This window comes from Platalea leucorodia, assembly GCF_965183815.1.
Source record: "Platalea leucorodia genome assembly, chromosome: 9".
Taxonomy (NCBI): domain Eukaryota; kingdom Metazoa; phylum Chordata; class Aves; order Pelecaniformes; family Threskiornithidae; genus Platalea; species Platalea leucorodia.
Window position 1 is genome coordinate 27430229 of NC_138831.1, and position 20945 is coordinate 27451173.

General features: G+C 46.2%; 1 protein-coding gene across 1 annotated transcript; it reads right to left on the reverse strand.

Moving 5' to 3' along the window:
• Positions 1 to 297: 297 nt before the first annotated feature.
• Positions 298 to 17340, reverse strand: LOC309595136 (NACHT, LRR and PYD domains-containing protein 3-like). Its single transcript, XM_082321685.1, has 5 exons — positions 17263 to 17340; positions 13959 to 14163; positions 13476 to 13514; positions 12946 to 13017; positions 298 to 3821 (listed from the first exon to the last, which is right to left on the reverse strand). Exons 1-5 carry the CDS (start codon positions 17263 to 17265, stop codon positions 3154 to 3156), a joined length of 987 nt encoding a protein of 328 aa, XP_082177811.1. The 5' UTR covers positions 17266 to 17340; the 3' UTR covers positions 298 to 3153.
• Between the last annotated feature and the right edge of the window lie 3605 nt (positions 17341 to 20945).

Genomic DNA, 20945 nt, shown 5'->3' on the forward strand with positions numbered 1-20945 from the left:
AGGACAGTCAAGTCCCACTGTTCCTCCCCTAGAGACCCCTCCAGACAGGCATCAATCATTTGGTCACTCTAAGAGCAGTGGTGGTGCTCCCAAGTGCCCCAAACCAGCAGATGCAGGATTGTCATAATTTCACTTATTTAGTTTTCCTTATACTGCCCATGTACTTAAGAGAAGCCATACAGAATCACAGAACCACAAAATGGTTGAGGTTGGAAGGGATCTCTGGAGGTCATCTGATCTCTGGAGGTCACCTGGTCCAACCCCCTTGCTGAAGCACAGGAGCCCGTTAGCCAGGAACATGTCCAGATGACTTTGGAATATCTCCAAGAATGGAGACTTCACAACGCCCTTGGGAGACCTTTGCCAGTGCTCAGTCACCCTCATAGTAAAAATGTGTTTCCTTATGCTCAGACTGAGCCTCCTGTGTTTCAGTTTGTGCCCATTGCCTCTATTCCTGTCAGCAGGCACCACTGAAAAGAAGCTGGCTCCCTCTTCTTTGCACCTTCCCTTCAGGTATTTATATACATTAGTATTGTGAACATGGATTCACAAAGGAAAAGTCCTGTCTAACTAATTTGATATCATTCTACAATAAGGTCACCCGCCTAGTGGATGAAGGGAAGGTGGTAGATGTATTTTTATGGATTTTAGTAAGGCTTTTGATACTGTCCCTCACAGCATCCTTCTGGACAAGTTGTCCAACTGAAATGAGCAGGCACATGGTGCAGTGGGTAAAGAACTGGCTGAATGGTAAAGCTCAAAGGGTTGTGGTGAATGGGGCTACATATGGCAGTGTTCTTCAGGCTCAATTCTAGGCCAGTTCTGTTCAATATATTTATCAAGAACCTGGATGCAAGAGTTAAATGCACCATACGTAAGTTTACTGATGATACTAAACTGGGAGGTGCTGTTGACTCTCTTGAGGGTCAAGAGGCCTTGTAGAAGAATCTGGATAGATTGGAGCATTGGGAAATCATCAATGGCATGAAATTTAACAAGAACAAATGCCAGATTCTGCAGCTGGGACAAAGTAATGCCAGACACAAGTTAAGGGTACATTACACACAGTGCAAGAATTGTTCATTTGCTTGCACCTTAAAATAGAAGGAGCTGCATCATACAGGTAGGGGTCTTCCATTTATAGTAACAGGACGACTAAGCAAAATTTCTTTATGTTGGCACACTACAGCACTGAAAGCCATAGAGTCAGAGAAGCCCGGGAAACTGTGATCCTTGATATATTACAGTAACTTTGTGCATAGTCCTGCCTGCACAGCAAAACACACCTGTGCAGATTTGGGATCTGTTCCCAGATAGCTGGGAAGTGCCCGCAGAGTTACTCTGGGCTCCTGGTGCTGTCTGCCCCTTCCGTAACTAGGATTCTCAGAGTTCTGCTGCCTCCATAAAAATTACCTGGTTGGGCACTTCATAGGTATCACATAGCTCTAAGAAGGACAAATGCGCTTTGGCAGAACTCCCTCTCATTGTAGATGTTTTGCTCCTGATACCTGATCAAGCTGAGTTCATTCCCTACATTATAGTATCATGTGGTACAGATATACCTTGAGGAAAAGAACCGGAAAAGCAAATTGATATCACTTACTGCACGTTAGTTGAGCTCTAAACACTCAAATCATTCCCCCTTAACATGGAAAGGAGGTTTGTACCCATAAACCAAAAATCAACAGTATGCTATGTTTTGCTGTGCACAAAGGGCAAAGGCCTGTACTGCCTACAGGGGAAAACTCCCCTTGGCTTTCACTGGGTTTAGGTACAACCTCCTGTCTTCTCAGGATCCAGCATTTGGTAAACAGAGAGACTTAGCAAAGAAGGTGTTTCACCCACCTTAACTGAAGTGGGATCAAGATGAGGCATAGGAACAGGTTCTGTTCTCAGAGAGTTGTAAGGGTCACTGGAGAGCTGAATGGGCTGCTCCCTCCCTGCTTCTGAAACCTGTTGACACAGTGAAAACTTCTTCCTTTCAGGCCTTTGATTTCAAGAACACCAACAATTAATTGGAGGGCAAGTGGACAGGAAACCCTGCTTGGGATTGTATTTGTATGGGATTGTATTTGAGACTAATGCATCCTAAGTCAGTGTGTACAAGGAAGCCAGACAGTTCACTAGTTTCACCAAAGTCAATAGTTTTCTCCTAAGTTCAGTCAGTGGTGACTACAGAGTGATCTCATTTGACCAGCCAGCAGCTGACTATCTGAATGTCAGATGACTTAGACTCTGGTCTTCTTTGATTACAATAGGAACTTAGACACTTAGCTGACACGCCCTCTTGTATTTATATGCTTACTCTTGAACTTACTATCACCAGTAATTACTAGTGCAACATCCCATTAGGCTCATCACAAAGCAGCTTCCATCATTGCACCTTCACTTTATGAAAAGTTTAGCCTTAATCTTTTTATAAGTAAGCTGGTCATTTCTTGGTTACTGAAACTCCTTCATTTGCTAAGAGAATTTGTAAGCTTAGGACCTAGGATTTTACTTACAGATGTGACAGCTTTGCTAGCTGTTGGTCTAAATATTCTTCATGGTCTTCTGAGATAAAGGAGCAATAGCCCATGTCAAGTGACTCCAGTTTAGGCCACTTTTTTATACTGAAGGAAAGAACTATTTGATCTAATTGGGTGAAATTGATGTCTCATAAATATATTCTGGTGAAATAACCCAATGCAGTTTTCACAAAACTTTCATCTTGGATTTCATACAAACAGTGGCAAGCTTCCAAATCATGAATCACTGCTCTTTTCTCTGCATTAACAGCTAAAGCTGTTTTTTTGGCTAGTTTGAAGCCACATTAGTAATTCTTCCTTAATTTCATGAGAAATTTTGCACCCTGTTTCTTTTTCCAAAGCATTTCTTCGTTCCTTATTTAAGAGACCAAATAGGAACCACACGGTTAACATGAAATCATGTCTTGAGTTTCCATAGATTTCTAACAATTTTTTCATATCCTTCTTAGGATCTTCTTGCTTATCTCTTGTTTCACCATCATCTTCTAGTACGTAGAATAGAGATGCAAAAAACTCTGGGACACTCACATGAATGAAACTGTAGGCACTCCCACAAACAATGCCCTTCTGAAAAGTGCTCTCATTCAAAAAAAGTGGGAGAGTGTCTCTCTAATTTAACAAGAATTCATTGATTGCCTCCTCCTAAAAGAGGACTCTGCTTCCAGATCCCACCAGCAGCCAGGCAACAAAGTCTTTTCAGGATAACGTGCAAGTTCTGTTTTGACTTGCTGCTCAGAGATTTTAGTAAGCTGGAAACATAAAGGAGATATATTCCTGTAGTTGTCTTGGCAGTTTGTGCAAGATCTTCACCACTTTCAAGCTGTCGTTTCATAACAGTACAGACGATCCAGCACATGATGGGGACAAGGCACATGGTGAAGACCATTTTATTTCCTTTAACAAACTGAAAGGCCTTCTTTCCCTCTTCCTTATTTTCAAAAAACATGTGGAAATATTCCTCCCTATCAGCTGCTGAAAATCCCAGTATTTCAGCAGAGCATTCACATACCAAGCACTGTTCCAGCTTCTGCAGGGCAGCTGGTCTTGTTTTGATCAACAGGGAGCATTCAGGGAGAAGGAATTTCCTAAATAAACTGCTTAGGATGATTTCCACTGGCTTCATCTCCCAGGGATGAGAGCACAGGTCATTTTGTGGCTGGTCCAAACAAAACCTCAGTTCATCAAAGCCATCAATGACAAACAGGAGTTTTTCTGGTCTTCTCAAGATCTCTACAAGAGGAGGATTATCACTGGGACAGCATTTGGAGATCATGTCAGCCATACTCCCCCGACCTGTAAGAAGATTACGCTGCTGACAATGTATGTAGAAAACATAGTTAAACTGTATATAGAGTCTCTCTGATGCCCACTCCAGCATAATCTTTCTTACAGTCATTGTCTTCCTGTAAGGGACTGCTTTGGACTATGTCTGTCTCGACATCGCTGTTGCATCACCCCCCCACTTCCTGACCTTGACACCCTGTTTTCAGAGGAGTTGTCGGACCAAACTACGTTTGTGCACAGGTTGGTGGGAAAGGAGACCACCACACGTAGCACGGACGACATGTACCGCACGTGCAAAAATGGGCGCTGCGCATGGGTGAACCCCCCTATAAAAGGACTGCGTGCTCCTTGCTGGGGGCTGCTGGTTGGCCCTCACTCCTCCCTTTCCCTCTGAGGACATTGGCTACTTGCCCACACGGGGCGTGAACCCATGGAACATCGCTGGATCGATGGTGGTGGTAGCTATCCCTATCGCATCTCCTCTTCTGCTTGGTTAGGCATTCTGACTCTCCCCTTCCTCCTTCTCTCTGTCCTATCACTGTCCCATTGTTTGAGAGAATAAAGTTGAAAGGGCTGTACGGCATCTAACCTCGTTTGTGTCTTAATCTCGTCCTTGGAATTGTATCGGAAGCTCCCCCGACATTGGATTGGGACATTTAATTGGCGTCACGGACAGGATCCCTAGAGACAAGAGTGCCGTACCGCCTCATTGTGGAAACCTTTGCCTTAGCACATGGTTTGGCCTCCTGGGAGTGCATAGGGGAAATTTGGATACTGAAGTGTGACCCTCTCAGGATGATATCCCCTTTGTAGGTGATGGCCACCCAAAAGGCAGCCGATGCTTGTGACCATGTGCTTTCACTGGATGAAGGGACAGAGAAATTGTATGACCTTTTGGAGGTGCACCGGTCTCGCCCCTCGCCCCAGGGACAAGACTGGGCAAGGGAACACTGGTTTCAGTTGCAGAGTGTGGTGGACTGAATAAGAATATTGCAGAAGGAGGCTAAGGTTAAGAGGGGGAAGGGAAAGGCTATAATTTGTGCCGTGTTAGGAGCGAGTTTGGCCACCGCAGCGGAGGAGAAAAAGCAGAGGTCTTGTCGGACGGATATGGTGGTGAACTCCCTGTAAACAGTAATAAAAACCCTGCAGGAACAGTTGGAGGAGGAGAGGCGCCAAAATGTGATATTAAAAAATGGGTTGAGAAATCAACTTTTAAGGGAAGCAGACACACCGCTGGGGGTAGAAACAACACTCGTGGAGAAGAGGATACCCAGGGGGATTTGCAAAGAGCCAAAGAGATCGTGGAGAGCCTCCCCCACATGTACCCGCTGATCAAAACGGAGTATGTGTATGAGGACGATGGTGACAATCGTCCCCAAGTTATTACTAAGGAAGTCCCGTTTACCACAACTGAATTAGCAAAGCTGAGAAAGGACTTTGCGAGGACTACAAAGGAATTGGAGACTGTGTATGTGTGGAGAGTGTCTTTGTCTGGGGGGGATAGGATCTTACTGTCGGAAAACGAGGCGGAAGGGTATTGGGGTCCGGGTGTGTTTTTAACTACGGGTGATCTCTGAGCCCCATGGTCGTTGACCCAGAGAGCTGCGTATTGGGCCGGGGGGTTGAGCCCCTTGGAAAGGGGAGACCCCTTAGCTATAATGGGCACAGTAGATCAATTAGTAGAGAGTGTGCAAAAGGCGGCGTGCCTTCAGATGATGTATGACCAGGAGCTCAAGCCCAACCTGAGCTCCCCAGTGTTAATGCCTGTAGACCTGGAGAGAATGACTCCCCTGATATGGGGACTTCCCAACTCCCTGAAACCTTTTGGGATCCAATTGCAAGGGCAGATTTATAACACCCCCAGGGAAGAAAGGATTGCGGGCGCTCGGGAGGGGATAATGACCCCTGACTACTGGCGGCCAGGGAAGAAAGTATGAACATGGGGGGAGGTAGCTCAGGAGTTAATCGATTTTGGGAGGAAATACGGCTCTGTTAGTGGACCACCCCAAAGAACCAAGACCAGGGCTGTGCGGGCAGCAGAATGAGTTAGTGGGTGGCAATCACCCCTTGGGAGGGGCTGGGACTCGACCGGGAAAGGAAAACCCCTGAGTCAACAGGGACTGTGGCAACTGGGGCTCCAGAAAGGCGTTCCCCGAGATTTAATGGATGGGCTTCCAACCAAAAAATTGGAGCAGCTCGTGCGGAGATGGTCAGAGCAAGGGGCCATTTCGAGGCCAACTCCTAGCACTCCACCCCTGATAAACTTTAGGGAGAAACCAGCCGGGGAAGGAAAGGTGGCAGAAAACTAAAACCTCTGCCCCCTGAAGGTGAGGGGGAGGGCGGAGGGTGGATGTTCATAAGACAACTCACCTGCAATGCAAAGGGAGACTTGCTGCTTACGGTAGCAGTAGGGCCAAAGAAAAAAGCAGTAACATTTTTAATCGACACAGGGGCGCAAATTACTGCACTAAGGCAAACAGAAGCGGAACGATGCGGGATCTTGGTTCCCTCTAGAAACCTGATTGTTTTAAATGCTCTGGGAAAATCACAGTCGGTACCTATGACCCCAGTGTCACTATGGTTACCAGGAGAGGATGGCCCTGTTAATACTATGGTGGCCATAGGATCTTTTCAAATGAATCTTTTAGGCATAGATGTTTTAAAGAGTAGACAGTGGAGCAACAACCAGGGAAACTTGTGGTCTTTCAGTGTCCCCCAGATCAGGCGGTTAGCTGAAGCCCCCAGCGTGGAGGTGTGCCTGTTGCAAACAGTGCCTGCCCTCCCCCCTTCTAAACTGACAAATTAAAACCCTACCCGCTATCGCTATCGATAGGAGCCAGGGATGGAATTGCGCCAGTTCTGGAGGACTTAAAGGGGCAGGGGATTATAGTTCCCACTCACTCCCCCTTTAACTCCCTGGTATGGCCGGTCCTAACACCAAACGGCAAATGGAGGTTAACAATAGATTACCGAGGCTGAATGCCAACACAGGCCCATTAACAGCTGCTGTACTGAACATTGCCGAGCTCATAGCCGCCATTCAAGAGCAAGCACACCCTTTTATGGCAACCATTGACGTTAAAGACGTTCTTTATGGTCCCTATGCAGCCGCAGGACCAGGATGCTTCGCCTTCACTTGGGGGGGGCGCAACAGTACACCTTTACACGGCTCCCTCAGGGATACGAGCACTCCCCCACTTTATCCCACTACGCTCTAGCGCAGGAGCTGGAAGCAATTCCCATAAGGATGGGGGTGAAAATTTACCAATACATAGACGACGTGCTCATAGGGGGGAATCAGGCGGAAGAAGTTGGGGAAGTCCAGAAGGACATCATCACCCATTTAGAGAGCATAGGATTGACAGTCCCACCCGAGAAAATACAAACCCCTTCAAGCGAGGTGAAATTTTTAGGAATTTGGTGGAAGGGAGGGATGACCTGTATCCCACCAGACACCTTTTCCTCCCTTGACCAAATTAAGATACCAGAATCAAAGAAAGACTTACAGCATGCGTTAGGGCTACTTGTGTTCTGGAGGAAGCACATCCCCAACTTCTCAATTATTGCCAGGCCCTTGTATGATCTACTATGAAAGAGGGCTCAGTGGGAATGGACCCAGGTCCACGATGAATCTTTGCAGCTTCTGGTATTTGAAGTAAATGCTTACCAAGCCCTTGGGCCCATTCACTCAACAGACCCAGTACGGATCGAGTCGCGGTTTGCTGCAACCAGGCTGTCGAATCATTTGTGGCAAAGGGGGCCAGCAGGGCCCATCCGGCCCGTTGGCTTTTACTCCCGTAGTTTCAAAGATGCAGAAAAACGGTACACCATGTGGGAGAAGGGGCTATTTGTAGCCAGCCTGGCTTTACGAGAAGCAGAGTGCACCATTCGCCAGCAACCAATAGTGCTCAGAGGTCCTTTCAAAGTGATCAAAGCAGTTTTAACCGGGACACCTCCCTCTGATGGGGTGGTGCAAAGAGCTTCGGTACGAAAATGGTATGTGCAAATAGAACATTATTGTGGTATCTTTGAAGTTTCTGAGGGCGCTACCAAAAATTTAGTTATCCAAGAGGGAGTAGCCCCAGACCAGGAAGGTGACGTGCCCCCTTCTGCTGTGCAGGTAGCCCCCCCGTTTACAGAACAATTACAGAATGCTTGGTTCACCGATGCCTCCGCTAAACGAGAGGGCAGAACTTGGAAATACTGTGCTGTCGCCCTACAGATAAGGACCGACCAAAAAATAATTACCGAAGGGGAAGGCAGCACACAGGTAGGGGAATTAGTGGCCATGTGGAGTGTTTTTCAACACGAAGCCCAATCTGCCTTTCCAATCTATATCTACACCGACTCCGTTGCTGTCTTTAAAGAGTGTACAGAGTGGCTCCCCTTTTGGGAACAGAATGGGTGGAAGGTTAACAGAATACCCGTATGGCAAAAGGAAAAGTGGCAAGGTATTTTAACCATTGCCAAACAGGGGAACTTTGCGGTAGGGTGGGTAGCCTCCCATCAGATGGAGGAAAATCCGTGCGGTCGCTGGAACAATAGGGTTGATGAGCTGGCTCGCCTCGCCCCCTTGCAAAGTGATCCAGTAGTGGAGGATTGGGAATGACTCCTGGAATGGTTGCACTTTAAGAGAGGGCACACTGGAGCCCAAGACCTCTACTGAGAGGCTCAGGCCAGAGGCTGGCCGGTTATCTGAGAAAACTGCAAAACTTGCGTTTTGGCCTGTGAGCAATGCCACGTCCGCCTGGACAGGCACCCCCTAGACAGTAACCCCTTGCATTTAAGAGAGGCAAAAGGCCTATGGGATGCCTGGCAAGTTGATTATATCAGTCCTTTTCAAAGGTCAGAGGGGAAAAGTTACATATTAGTAGGCGTGGAAATAGTATCCGGACTAGTGGAAGCTAAAGCATGTGTTAAGGCAACAGGAGAAAACATGGTAAAAGCTCTGAAAGAATGGTTTGGAATCTTCCCCAAACCACAATCAATTCAATCAGACAACGGGTCACATTTCACAGCCAAGGTGGTCCAAGAGTGGGCAGCCTGAGAGGAAATGTTGTAGGTGTTCCACACTCCATATTACCCACAAGCAAACGGAATTGTAGAGAGAACAAATGACCTACTAAAATACTTGCTCAAATTGCACAAGCCAGGGTGGGCTGAGCGGGTGTGGGATGCGGTGACCAGCATTAACAACTGCTGGGGAACAAATGGGTGTCCAAAAATTACAGCGTTTTGTCCAAAAGCTCCCACGACTGTACTGGCCCCACATAAACCCCAAAAACTCATCCCATCTTCCCAGCCAACCTGTTTTAGTGGACCTTCCCACTGTGGGAAATGTCCCATTAGTGCTTGAAACCCTGTTGAACAAATATACCTGGAAGGTGAAGGATGCTCATGGAAAGGAGCATAAAATCAACACACGATGGATTGTCCCATCTTTTTAATAGTAACTTTTACCTCTGGTTCCCTGAGCGAACCGAGGATGTTTTCTTTTTCTCTTCGTAGGCAAACCTTGGAAAAGGAAGGATAATAGTACCTGAACCACAACTGAGGACCCTCATGTGGATTCTGATCTTTTGTATAATACTGATGTTCATTAGCTTATTAATCTTCCTAGGATGCATAGCATACCAGCAAAGAAATTGCTTTGGGTGACCATTCTCCTTGCCCTTAGTCCCTGGGGAAGCTTTGGCTCCCTGAATGTTAACCAAAAAAGGGGAAAACTCATAAGACCATTCACTAAATGAATGGTTCCCCCTATCTGACCTGAGAAGCGAGTTTGTCTTTTGTTTTATTTTCCAGGGGGAGGGGAGCGACTGACCCAGACACGCCCCCAGAAGAGGTGAAGCAGACGCTGGTTTTAACATAATTTAGAATGTATATGCCATTTTTAATTATACTATTTTGGGGACTCACCTATAAGGGTGACGGGAAACCAATTCCCCCACCTCCTCCTGACCCATATGATCCTTTTAAAGATAATGAATTCATATTATTAGCAAAAGCTGTGAGTCAAGCTTTTAACCTGAGCCACTGTTGGGTTTGTGGGGGACCTCTAGGGTTGCCAAGCTGGCCATGGACCTCTACGCCCCTCACTCCAGCACAAATTGTAAGCAACTACAGTGAAACTGCCAACATCACTTGGGATGATAGCGGAACATGGCCAATTCAGTTTCCTACTGTGGGGTGATACTGTCTAAATCGCACCCAGGGGCGAGGGGTTTATGTGAGGGAAAGCAAATGTCAGTGGACACTCACGGAAGTTGGTAGACAAAAACAAGGGAGTCCACATATGGCTGTGGCTGGATAATGCCGGGCACAGCCGAGGGTTTAAGGGGTATTGGTCAAACAAGAACAAAACCTTCATTTTCCGACGATTGTGGGACCACATCTATAATCAAACCTGTGAATGGAAGAACAATTTTGGTGCCTGGTATTGCACCGGCCAAACAAATAATAACCTAACCACCTTTTTTAGCTGTCGTGGTTTAACCCCAGCCAGCAACTAAGCACCATACAGCTGCTTGCTCACTCCCCCCCCGTGGGATGGGGGAGAGAATCGGAAAAGTGAGAAAACTCATGGGTTGAGATGAAGACAGTTTAATAGGTACAGCAAAAGCCGCACGCACAAGCAAAGCAAAGCAAGGAACTTATTCACTACTTCCCATTGGCAGGCAGGTGTTCAGCCATCCTCAGGAAAGCAGGGCTCCATCACGCGTAACGGTTACTTGGGAAGACAAACGCCATCACTCCAAACGTCCCCTCCTTCCTTCTTCTTCCCCCAGCTTATCTACTGAGCATGATGTCATATGGTATGGAATAGCCCTTTGGCCAGTCTGGGTCAGCTGTCCTGGCTGTGCTCCCTCCCAGCTTCTTATGCACATGGCAGAGCACAAGAAGCTGAAAAGTCCTTGACTAGTGTAAACTCTACTTAGCAAGAACCAAAACATCAGTGTGTTATCAACATTATTCTCATCCTAAATCCAAAACAGAGCACTATACCAGCTACTAAGAAGAAAATTAACTCTATCCCAGCTTAAACCAGGACATTAGCCCACTGGGCGATGACAATACAATGTATTTCCAATTCCCAAAGAGCGCAGCAGTGCCATTTGCCACCGGCGCTAAAGCCGAGAAGGGCCATTATTGGATCTGTGGATATACCGCCTACAAGCAGCGGCCAGCGCATTAGTCAGGGGTCTGCTATGTGAGGATTATCCGACCTATATTCTTCCTTCTTCCAGACACAGATGGTTCTCAATTGAGGATAAGATTGTATGATAACTTGGGAGACGGAAAGATTGCCTGCAGCAAACGAGCTGTTGAAGTTAACATAGGCGGAACGCAGAAATGGGGTGGAAACGAATGGCCTCCCAAAAGAATAATTCAACACTACGGACCTGCTACCTGGAACCCCAATGACCTGATATCAGGGGCAAGAGAACCAATCTATAATTTAAACCGCATAATCCAATTACAAGCAGTTTTGGAAATTATCACCAATAAAATTGCTAACGCTATAGGTCTTTTAACTCAACAGTCTCAACAAATGCTCACGGCAATCCTTCAACACCGTATGGTTTTACATCATTTTTTAGCTGAAGAGGGAGGGGTATGTGGGAAATTAAATGTCTCTAACGCCTGTTTAGAAATAGACGATGTGGGCGAGGTAGTCCTTCAATTGACTAAAGACATTAGAAAACTGGCCCACGTCCCCGTTCAAACCTGGAACGGCTGGACTGGCAACCTATGGTCCTGGTTACCAGGAGCACCCTGGGTAAAACAACTTATACCCTACCTACTATGTGCATTTGCTACCCTAGTGTTTTTACCACGTATTACTCCCTGTTTTACCCAACTGATCCAACATGTGGTGTCTAACATGCAACTTGTATCCACCGACTCACCTGACGGCATAAAACAAATTTGCACCATCCGCCAACCAAAGTTGGCGATCCTATCAATTATCTGAACCTTTTTAGAGCTATTGGCCGCCTGCCTTGCCAATGAGAAAAGACCACATGTTTGAGATTCTGCCACACTTCCTTGATATTTTGTAACTGCCCCTACAAATGTCCGTCTCCTTCACCTAATTCCCCAAATCCACCTTATGAAATAAGACATTGTTAAACCCAAGCGTGTTAGAAAGAAGGATATCTACATTGTGCAATGTTCTGTTTATCAAGCATTCCATTAATATAAAATAAGCTGTATATATTTTCTGCCGCATCGTACCCTGCCTTTTGCCATGTACATAGTTCAATACCATTACAAGAGTTATTATGCACCTCCTCTGTCTTTCTCTCTCTATATCTCTATCATCTTTCACACCACCACAAAGACAGCAATGTCGAGCCACGGGGTGGAGTGTAAGGGACTGCTTTGGACTATGTCTGTCTCGACATCGCTGTTGCATCACCCCCCCACTTCCTGACCTCGACACCCCGTTTTCAGAGGAGTTGCTGGACCAAACTGTGTTTGTGCACAGGTTGGTGGGAAAGGAGACCACCACACGTAGCACGGACGACACGTACCACGCGTGCAAAAATGGGCGCTGTGCACGGGTGAACCCCCCTATAAAAGGACTGCGTGCTCCTTGCTGGGGGCTGCTGGTTGGCCCTCGCTCCTCCCTTTCCCTCTGAGGACATTGGCTACTTGCCCACACGGGGCGTGAACCCATGGAACATCGCTGGATCGATGGTGGTGGTAGCTATCCCTATCACGTCTCCTCGTCTTCTTGGTTAGGCATTCTGACTCTCCCCTTCCTCCTTCTCTCTGTCCTATCACTGTCCCATTGTTTGAGAGAATAAAGTTGAAAGGGCTGTACGGCATCTAACCTCGTTTGTGTCTTAATCTCGTCCTTGAGATCGTATCAGAACCTCCCCTGACATTGGATCAGGACACTTCCAGATTCCTGCAGCTCCCAATATCACAACAGTCTTTGGTGTCTGCCTATCCCTGTCAGGTTTAAAAAGATCACTTATAGCAATGGAAGAATTCACTTGTTCCTGCATGATTTCTGCATGTGTCTGTCCTACAGCCGTGATTTCATGTTCTTTCTTTTTTTCATGGCGATGTCCACTAACAAGAACCAGCCTTGTATATCTGGAGTTCAGAGTCACCATCTTACCAATATGAGAATTCATGTCTTTTATCCAGCAGTAATTCTTTTGTACATGTGCTCTGTACTTCATCTTGTAATCTAAATCAAGGATATGCAATAAAATAATTTGAAATTAAAGTCAATGTTCATTGTCCTGCTAAAATTAAAACATTTCAGATGCAACGTTATTGTATCTTGAGTTTACCTCATCTTTTTCATTTTAAAGGATCTGTGGATCATTCAGTAGGCCTTATTCTTCCAATTTTATTATCGATGCTGAGATGAAAAAAGTCTGAAATGCCCACCACCCATCACTGAAATGCAATCACACCTCAGCTGAACTTGAAAATAGTCCTAAGAACCAGTTTCTACTACTCACCTCTATAACAGTACACTCCCCTCCCCGGCCCCCCCAGCCATATAACAGCTACTTGTTTATTTTCCTTCTGACCCTCCTGGGGCTTCAGGACCATGGCTATGATCATACACTTTCTACTAGTAGGTGGAGCGTGTAGGCGATAAAACCCAAACTCATCTATCATCGCAATGACACATACCTTGGACTGATGAAGCAGGGGGTGGACTGGGTCGCAGGGCTGAAAGAGAAATTATATGTAGCTGTTAGCGGAGTGGTACTACGGAGGCTGTCAGTGATGTGTGTCAGGTGGGGAGAACAATCCTCTTGGCATCTTGCCTTTACAAACTCCCTTAAAATACCTTGGGCAAGGCAGAGCAGACAAGGCAGCAGAGCAAGTGTCTCTGAAGACTCTAGTATCTTTACATCATAGGCCAGGAGCAGGTGGTTCTGTAGAGTGTACAGAGATTGTGGCAGCAGTCACCTAAATGAGCAGGAAGACCAATGGCAAGAGGAGAATCATGCCAGGTGTAAGGAGGCAGTACCCTGGGGTCCTTTGGGTTTTCAGACTTCCACAGGGGATTGAAGTCTGCTCTTTCTCTATTTGATGAAGGTTCTTCTACATATTTGCTAGGAACAATATAAAAAAAGGATACAAAAGTGCCAGTAACCAAAGTTCCTTTACCTTTTCCTTTCTCCTGTTTGAGTTTAGCTGCAGTGTCTCTTTGGTTGATCTGTTCAAGCACATAGATAGCTACAAGGTCAGCAAGGTCAGCTTCATAGTGGTCACACATGTAGTCTGCAAGTTTAACTAGATTGTTGGTCCTCCAGTGCTTCCAAAAGGAAGTCCTTGGTATTCTCTCTTGCCATCGTAGTATGCTAAAGATACCCTGGAAAACAGCAGAAGTTCAACAACAAATTGTTTTCTGAGAGCCACCAGGCACACCCTGGGAAGAGACTCACTGACAGTTACAGGGCAGTGGCTGCAATCTGTATGCTTCTGGGGCCAATCCCCATGCCACCAGAGGCACTGGTAGCTCTCCTGTGTCAGTTCTTCCAGGAATATGTTAGTCTACAGAGCCTGGATCACTGCACCTCTCATTTTACCCACAGTGCTTCTCTGCTTCAAGCTCTGCACTCTTGGCCGCAGGTGCAGGAGAGTGATGTGCTCCTAGATCAAGGTGGCAGATGGGTTTTTCACCAAGTGACATGCTAGTATATGGATAAAGTCAGCCATTCCTTTTTGAATGGTTGCCAAAACCCTGGAAGGAGTTTCTACATGCAGCCAGAAAGGGGCTTATGGAAAAGTGGAATATGGCCTGTGTATTGGCCACAAACACACTTTCCAAAGGGGACATTCCTTCAACCTTTATTGTGTATGGCTTCATTTCAGTGGCAAACCACAAAGGTTCCAGGATTCACTAGGGAAAGGTTGAGCATTAGGATGGAGTCCCACACCTGCACAGGAAACATGTCAACCAAACATTGAAAGTGATGATATGGTATTATACTGGAGAAAAAGGGGTCATCCCCACCGTCATTTCTATATACACTGCTCTTCACCCTCTACTTACACTGGTTTTGGAGTTACTTTCTGTCAGCTGGATATATTCTGTGTGATAAGTATGGCTGAACCCAGTCCCATACAGTCCAATTCTGTTAAACAAATGTCTTACAACCCTTGAAGCATCCATTGGCTCTGTTCTGATAATATTACTGATGGCTTAATTTTTACTCTAAGGATTGTCTGCTTGAAAACCCTACTGCTTTTCACTTATGACTATATCGTGCAATTACTTTCTTCACTGTTCCTGAAAACTTGCAAGTATACACAAGTGTACTTTCACTGGTTTGTATTCTTTCAAAACTAAAAATGCAAACAGCTTTTCTGAGATAAAATGCATGATCAGGGAAAGTGCATGAAGGGACATTCTTTAGGATATAGAAATATGGTTTTGGCTTGTGACAAGCTTGTCTGAGGTTCTTCAAAACTATTCAGCTATTACAAGAGGAGGAAAAAGAGGATCTATTTCTTGGGGCAGGATGGGTGGGCTAAAGATGGGAGAGAGGCTCAATTCCTTATATGTATGAAGCAGAAATATCCCATGAAGAAAAAGTTTAAGGGAAGGTGTGATCAAAACCTGACTGCAGGTGCCTAAATATAGGGAAAATGAAAAAAAAAAAAAACAAAAAAACCAAAAAACCAAAAAAACCCCAAAAGTTCATAAATTGGGAAATGGGTCCAAAGAAATTATCAAGATGACTGAATATTCTGCAAAATGCCCTTTAGAGTTTGCAGAACTGAAGAGAAGAAAATGATTGTATTTGCTCTTTTCTTCAGTCAAAGTAGACATGCCTACTAAGGCATCTCTGCAAAATAAGACTCAGCATAACTGATGCAGTTTATTTGATGTTTCTACTGAAAGAACTTGGATGGACCTGAGAAAAATGGGGAGGGGAGGTTTTTTTAAGATTATTTTACAACTCCTCTGCCTGTCAAGCAGATCAGAAGCCTTACACGTAGTTTCATAGTGCCTCTATGTTTGCTTCAAATAAAACAAAGGAAGACTCTGATACATTATCTCACCACAAGGCCAATATGTTCAAAACTCTATGTGCCACACCAAGTACCACCCTTTGCCCTCCTGTGCAGTCCTCTACTGGCATCTCAGAAAGCCTGTATTTGATGTTTGAAGAGCTAATATTTGGAACAAATTTTAGCGTTGCTAGGAGCAGAGGGAAGAACAATGTCTTTCTAAAGAGGAACTGTTGCTAACAGCACTCTCTCCAGCACAGCTTGAACCTCCTGAGAGATGAGGAAGTTCTCTGTCCTCTCTCTCCCCCGCCACACCACTGAGCAGAGCATTTCTGTTGTCATACACAGAGCCAGGAAACAGGTAAGCAATTTACAAATCTGACCCAGATCACAGGGGCTGGATGCTGCTTCTCCTCAGCTGATCTAACAGCAAGAAGCCTCCATAAGGGCAGTCCTTCTCTTTGTGTCCCTCCATGCTGGCTGAGCACTCTCAAGGCTTCCGGTCTGACTGACAATTCTTTCATTTCTCCAGAAAAGGAAGGCCTTTCACAGTCCACATACTGTTAAAGTCCTTTCTATGAAAAGAAGAAAAAAGTCATGCTGTGTCCAGGAAAAGACCAAACACCTGACCCATTCCAACAGGCCACCATAAACTGATTCATCCATCATAGAGCTAAAACCAGATAAGAAACAGGCAGGAAAAGACTCAAGGACCAAAGTATAGTGACCAATTCTGTGAAGAGAGGTGTCTCTGGAAGTGAAACCTTACGTCCTGACCCAGCCAGGCAGCATCAAATCTCACACCTGTACTCCACATGGCAGCCAAATAGAAGCACCACGGTCAGGCTGAGCAGCTTTGCAGGGGATTGGACTTGTCATGCTGGGCCCAACATTAGAGGTCCCTCAAGCAGCCCTGCTCCAGGGATCACCATGCTGAGGCCTCATCTCATGTCTGGGAAGATGCATTCATCTCTCTGAGGGGCCATTTCTGAGGCACTGGTTGATCTGTCCCATGAAACAGGACATACTGCTGGAGACATTCCTCAGAATCATCCTCTCTGACAAATAGGGACAGTGGTTGGTCAGACTCTCAAGACACTGAGCAATGCAGGCAGAGCCCAGCTCTGCAGTCTGGGCCTAGGACCCCCAGCACACCCTGGCCCCGCAGACTAAAGGGTGCTTCTCTCTTGCTGATGGTGGGACTGGGGCTGGGCTCTGGGGCCAGGCTGACCCATGTGCCATCCCACACTGCTAGTCCCTGCCCCCAGCCTGCTGTGCCTTGGGGAGCTAGAAAAGAGCCATGCCCCCTTGTCCAGCTCACACCCTCGTGGCACAAGCATGGAGTGGAGCAGGACATGAACCCAGGGCTTCCACAACCATCAGAACTGTCCCTGGGCAGAGCACTACAGGGCAGTGGGCAAAGCCCTGAAGTGCCTGGCCATGAGGTGCTCACCATGTAGTGCTACAGAACAGGTCCAGCAGGAGACGGGGATCCGAGTGTCTGTTCCAAAAGAGCAGCAGGGTCAGGGAGCTGCAGAAATTCTCTGATCCCTGCCCAAGCAGAGTTTCCCTTTTGACAAGCAACTCTGCATCTGCCCTCCCTCCTTCCTTCCTCACTGGGCCCCACCTCCCCCTTGCCTGCAGGGCCAAACATCTCAGAGGGGCTGGGCAGGAGTCCAGCATGTTTTCTGTGAGGGATGAGTTTGAAAGGATTCACTCCTTCATCCCTGGGAATTGTCTTTGGAAGAGGAGGTGAATTGGCCAAAACAGAAATGCTTAGTGAATGATGATTTCCCAGACAATACACATAGATGACCCCAGGAGAAATGTGATCTGTGCTGAAGAAGAAACGCCGCTCTGATAGCAGGTCTCATGCCCACAGATGCCACAGTTCGCCTCCACACACTGTCCCCCTGTCCTTTCCAGCTTTGTCCTCTCTCCAGCTCCAGTAGAAATGACAAAAAGTCCTCTACTTGCCTGAGGCCCAGAGTTCTCTCCTGGTCTGTCTATCTTTGCCATTTGCTGTTGAAGGCTCATGTTTTCCCCTGGGGGCAGGGAGGATCAAGCTTGTCCCAAGCTGGAGTTAGCTGGAGCTCAGTCTGTTCTTTCCTGTCAGCCCTGGGTGGAAATGCACAGGCAAACTGAGACACAAGCTAGCCTCCTCTCTGGAATACAGCAGCTGCTGAGGCTCCACTATCAAAGAGCAAGTGAATTGATGTAACCCCTCCTGAGAGAGAAGTCACTAGGAACACATGTCCAAATCCTTTCCTCCCAGCCCAACTACTCCTGTTCTCATCAAAGTACTGTTGGAGCCCTGTCCTCTTAAATACCTGGGTTTTTTTCCTCTAGGTGCCTTCACCTCACTCTTTTCTCCCAGGTCTCAAGGATCACCCTACAGGCACAGCTCAGTCCCAGAGTTCCAGGCCCATCCCAGAAGCCACCCTGCTGTTCCTCCATTCTCTTGAGAAATGTCTGGTCTGCGGAGGTTGAGAGGAAATAAAACAAGTTGGCAGCTGTCACTGAGCTCTGATGTTTGGTACCGATAGTAGGCACCACTTTCTGAAGGTCTCGCAAGGAGGCCAATGCGAAGGTCAAGCTGAATTTCCAGCCTAGGCACTTTTTTGGGCTGGGACAAAGGCTAGTATTACTCTGCATAAATTTTGCTACTCACTGGTTATGTTTTCTCATGTGGCATATTATTGCACCTATAGACTGTTTTCCTGCTGGACTAACAGGAGGAGGAGCGCGTATATGTGATGTGTTGAAACCTCATGTCCTTCCTTCTGTATTCAGAAGGCAAGGTTTTCTGTTAAAGCAAATCAATGCCAACATGGAGACACTTGGAAGGAAGTGCCACTTTGGCAATACTGCTGTCCTGGTTTCGGCTGGGATAGAGTTAATTTTCTTCGTAGTAACTGGTATAATGCTGTGTTTTGGATTTAGGATGAGAATAATGTTGATAACACAGTGATGTTTTAGTTGTTGCTAGGTAGTGCTTACACTAGTCAAGGACTTTTCAGCTTCCCATGCTCTGCCAGGTGCACAAGAAGCTGGGAGGGGGCACAGCCAGGACAGCTGACCCCGAATGGCCAAAGGGATATTCCATACCATATGATGGCATGCTCAGTATGCAGACTGGGGGGAGTTGGCCAAGGGAGAGCGACCGCTGCTCAGGGACTGGCTGGGCATTGGTAGCAGGTGGTGAGCAATTGTATCATGCATCACTTGCTTTGTATATTTTATTATTATTATTATTATTATTATTATTATTATTATTATTATTATTATTATTATTATTATTATTATTATTATTATTACCACTACTACTACTGCTACTATTTTACTTTATTTTATTTTATTTCAATTATTAAACAGTCTTTATCTCAACTCACGGGTTTTCTCACTTTTACTCTTCCAACTTTGTCCCCCATCCCACCAGCGGGGAGTGAGCAAGTGGCTGTGTGGTACTTAGTTGCTGGCTAGGGTTAAACCACGGCAACTGCCTACTGCTTAAAGGCAGCTCCCATGGGCAGATGCTTTTAGATGCATCTTTCAGCCCACAACCCTCTGAGTGTGCACCTGCCCCACAGAAGCAAAAACGATCAGTGTCTGCCCTTGTGAGAAAGAGTCATGAGGAGAAGCTGCCTATGGGATGACGTACGTAACATCCGCACCATGCAAAGACCCTGCTGCAGAGTTCCTGGGGCTCTAGTGACAACCCAGGGATGCTGCAGGGCAGCTCTCTGCTTCTGCGGACTCTATGTCACATGTACCACTTTGGTCTGGGGCTACCCCACTTGCAAGAGGATGTTAAAGAGCTGCTGAGGACAGCATCATGCTTGGGGACAGAAGAGGACCAGAATGCTGGGCACTGCCTACAGGGAAATTAACTCAGGGTCAGCAGCCAGAGTGTAAAGGAAGCAGTACAGTAGAACCTGGGTGCTGTGAGAGCAGTCTAGCCTGGTCTGGTTGTGTGGCTGCATCACTAAGACTGCATAAGTAGAGTATGTCCTGTCCCCTTAACTGGGACAGGAAGGAGGCTGTTTCAAGGGACATTTATAGTCTAGCTGGCTCCCACATGTCCATCTGGCCCTTGGGAAGCCGAGGAAACAAAAACATGACCACCAGCGTTTTCCACACTAAGTGTGTGCTCCTGGGACCCAACCACAGAGCTGTAGGACCTAGAGACAGTGGTTTCACCATAGAAATGTCACATCTTCTGGATAGGAGTGAGGGTTTGAACAACGAAACTTGTCAAGATTAGTTAAAGAGATTTTGCCATGCACCCTTCTGGGGGCTGTTTTGGAGCCAGCAATAGTTCAGTCAGCATCTGAAAAACGTTGTAGGCCCTGCCCCCCAGGAAGCGGTTAACATATTTTTAAAAGCAAGGGGGAATTTGTCTTGCATAGCATGATTTAGTCATGTTTTTTAACCACAGTATCCTGCTTCAAGCAGGCAGCAGCTTGCAGCTTGTGAGACAAAAGTCAGTGTTGGGTTTTTTTGACTGCCAACCAAACAGCTAGGTTATCTATCAAAACACCCCACAGTGTTTCCTGATAGCCCCTTCCTAGTATTCATGAGTAGAAAATCAGCAGCTTGTTCTCTCGCATTCTGAGGTCTGTACATTAATGCTCATATTGGCCCTTGTCTTAACAGTTTTCTCTTTAGACCCTTCTCTCTTTTTTTTATGGTCCATAATTTTGAGCCTGAGTAATTTGAAAAGGGCATGAATAATTAAAATTCCTTTAAACCCAATAGGGCCAGAACTCCTAGCCCTCCTGAAGTCTCTTAAATGTGCCAAGGAGTCTCTCTCTTTCCCTGTGGAAAGCTCAAAAAAGACAAATCTAATAAAAAGGAAATCTAGGCTGTAATAGGTGGTTTTCTGGTTCTCAGTGGTCACTGGATAGGAGGGTGGCATTTCAACAATTTCCACCCAACTTTCAGAAGAAAGGGCACTGTGCAAACCAAGCATAATAAAACTTTATTTTGGTGTATATTAAGGAAACTTAAAATGCATGTACTATATACTTAACAAAAGAGAAGAATGTTCTAAAGAAGAGATGGAAATTAAAATACTACTGTATACCTGTCTGAAGTTAATTCCTTCAGGTCCAGTGGAGATCTAGTTACCTGCAC

Coding starts and splice junctions, on each gene's coding strand:
- LOC309595136 (XM_082321685.1), bottom strand. Junction 13,018..13,475: donor CCCTGCTTCATCAGTCCAAG/GTATGTGTCATT, acceptor TCCTTGATTTAG/ATTACAAGATGAAGTACAGA. Junction 3,822..12,945: donor AGACATGAATTCTCATATTG/GTAAGATGGTGA, acceptor ATCTTCTTACAG/GTCGGGGGAGTATGGCTGAC.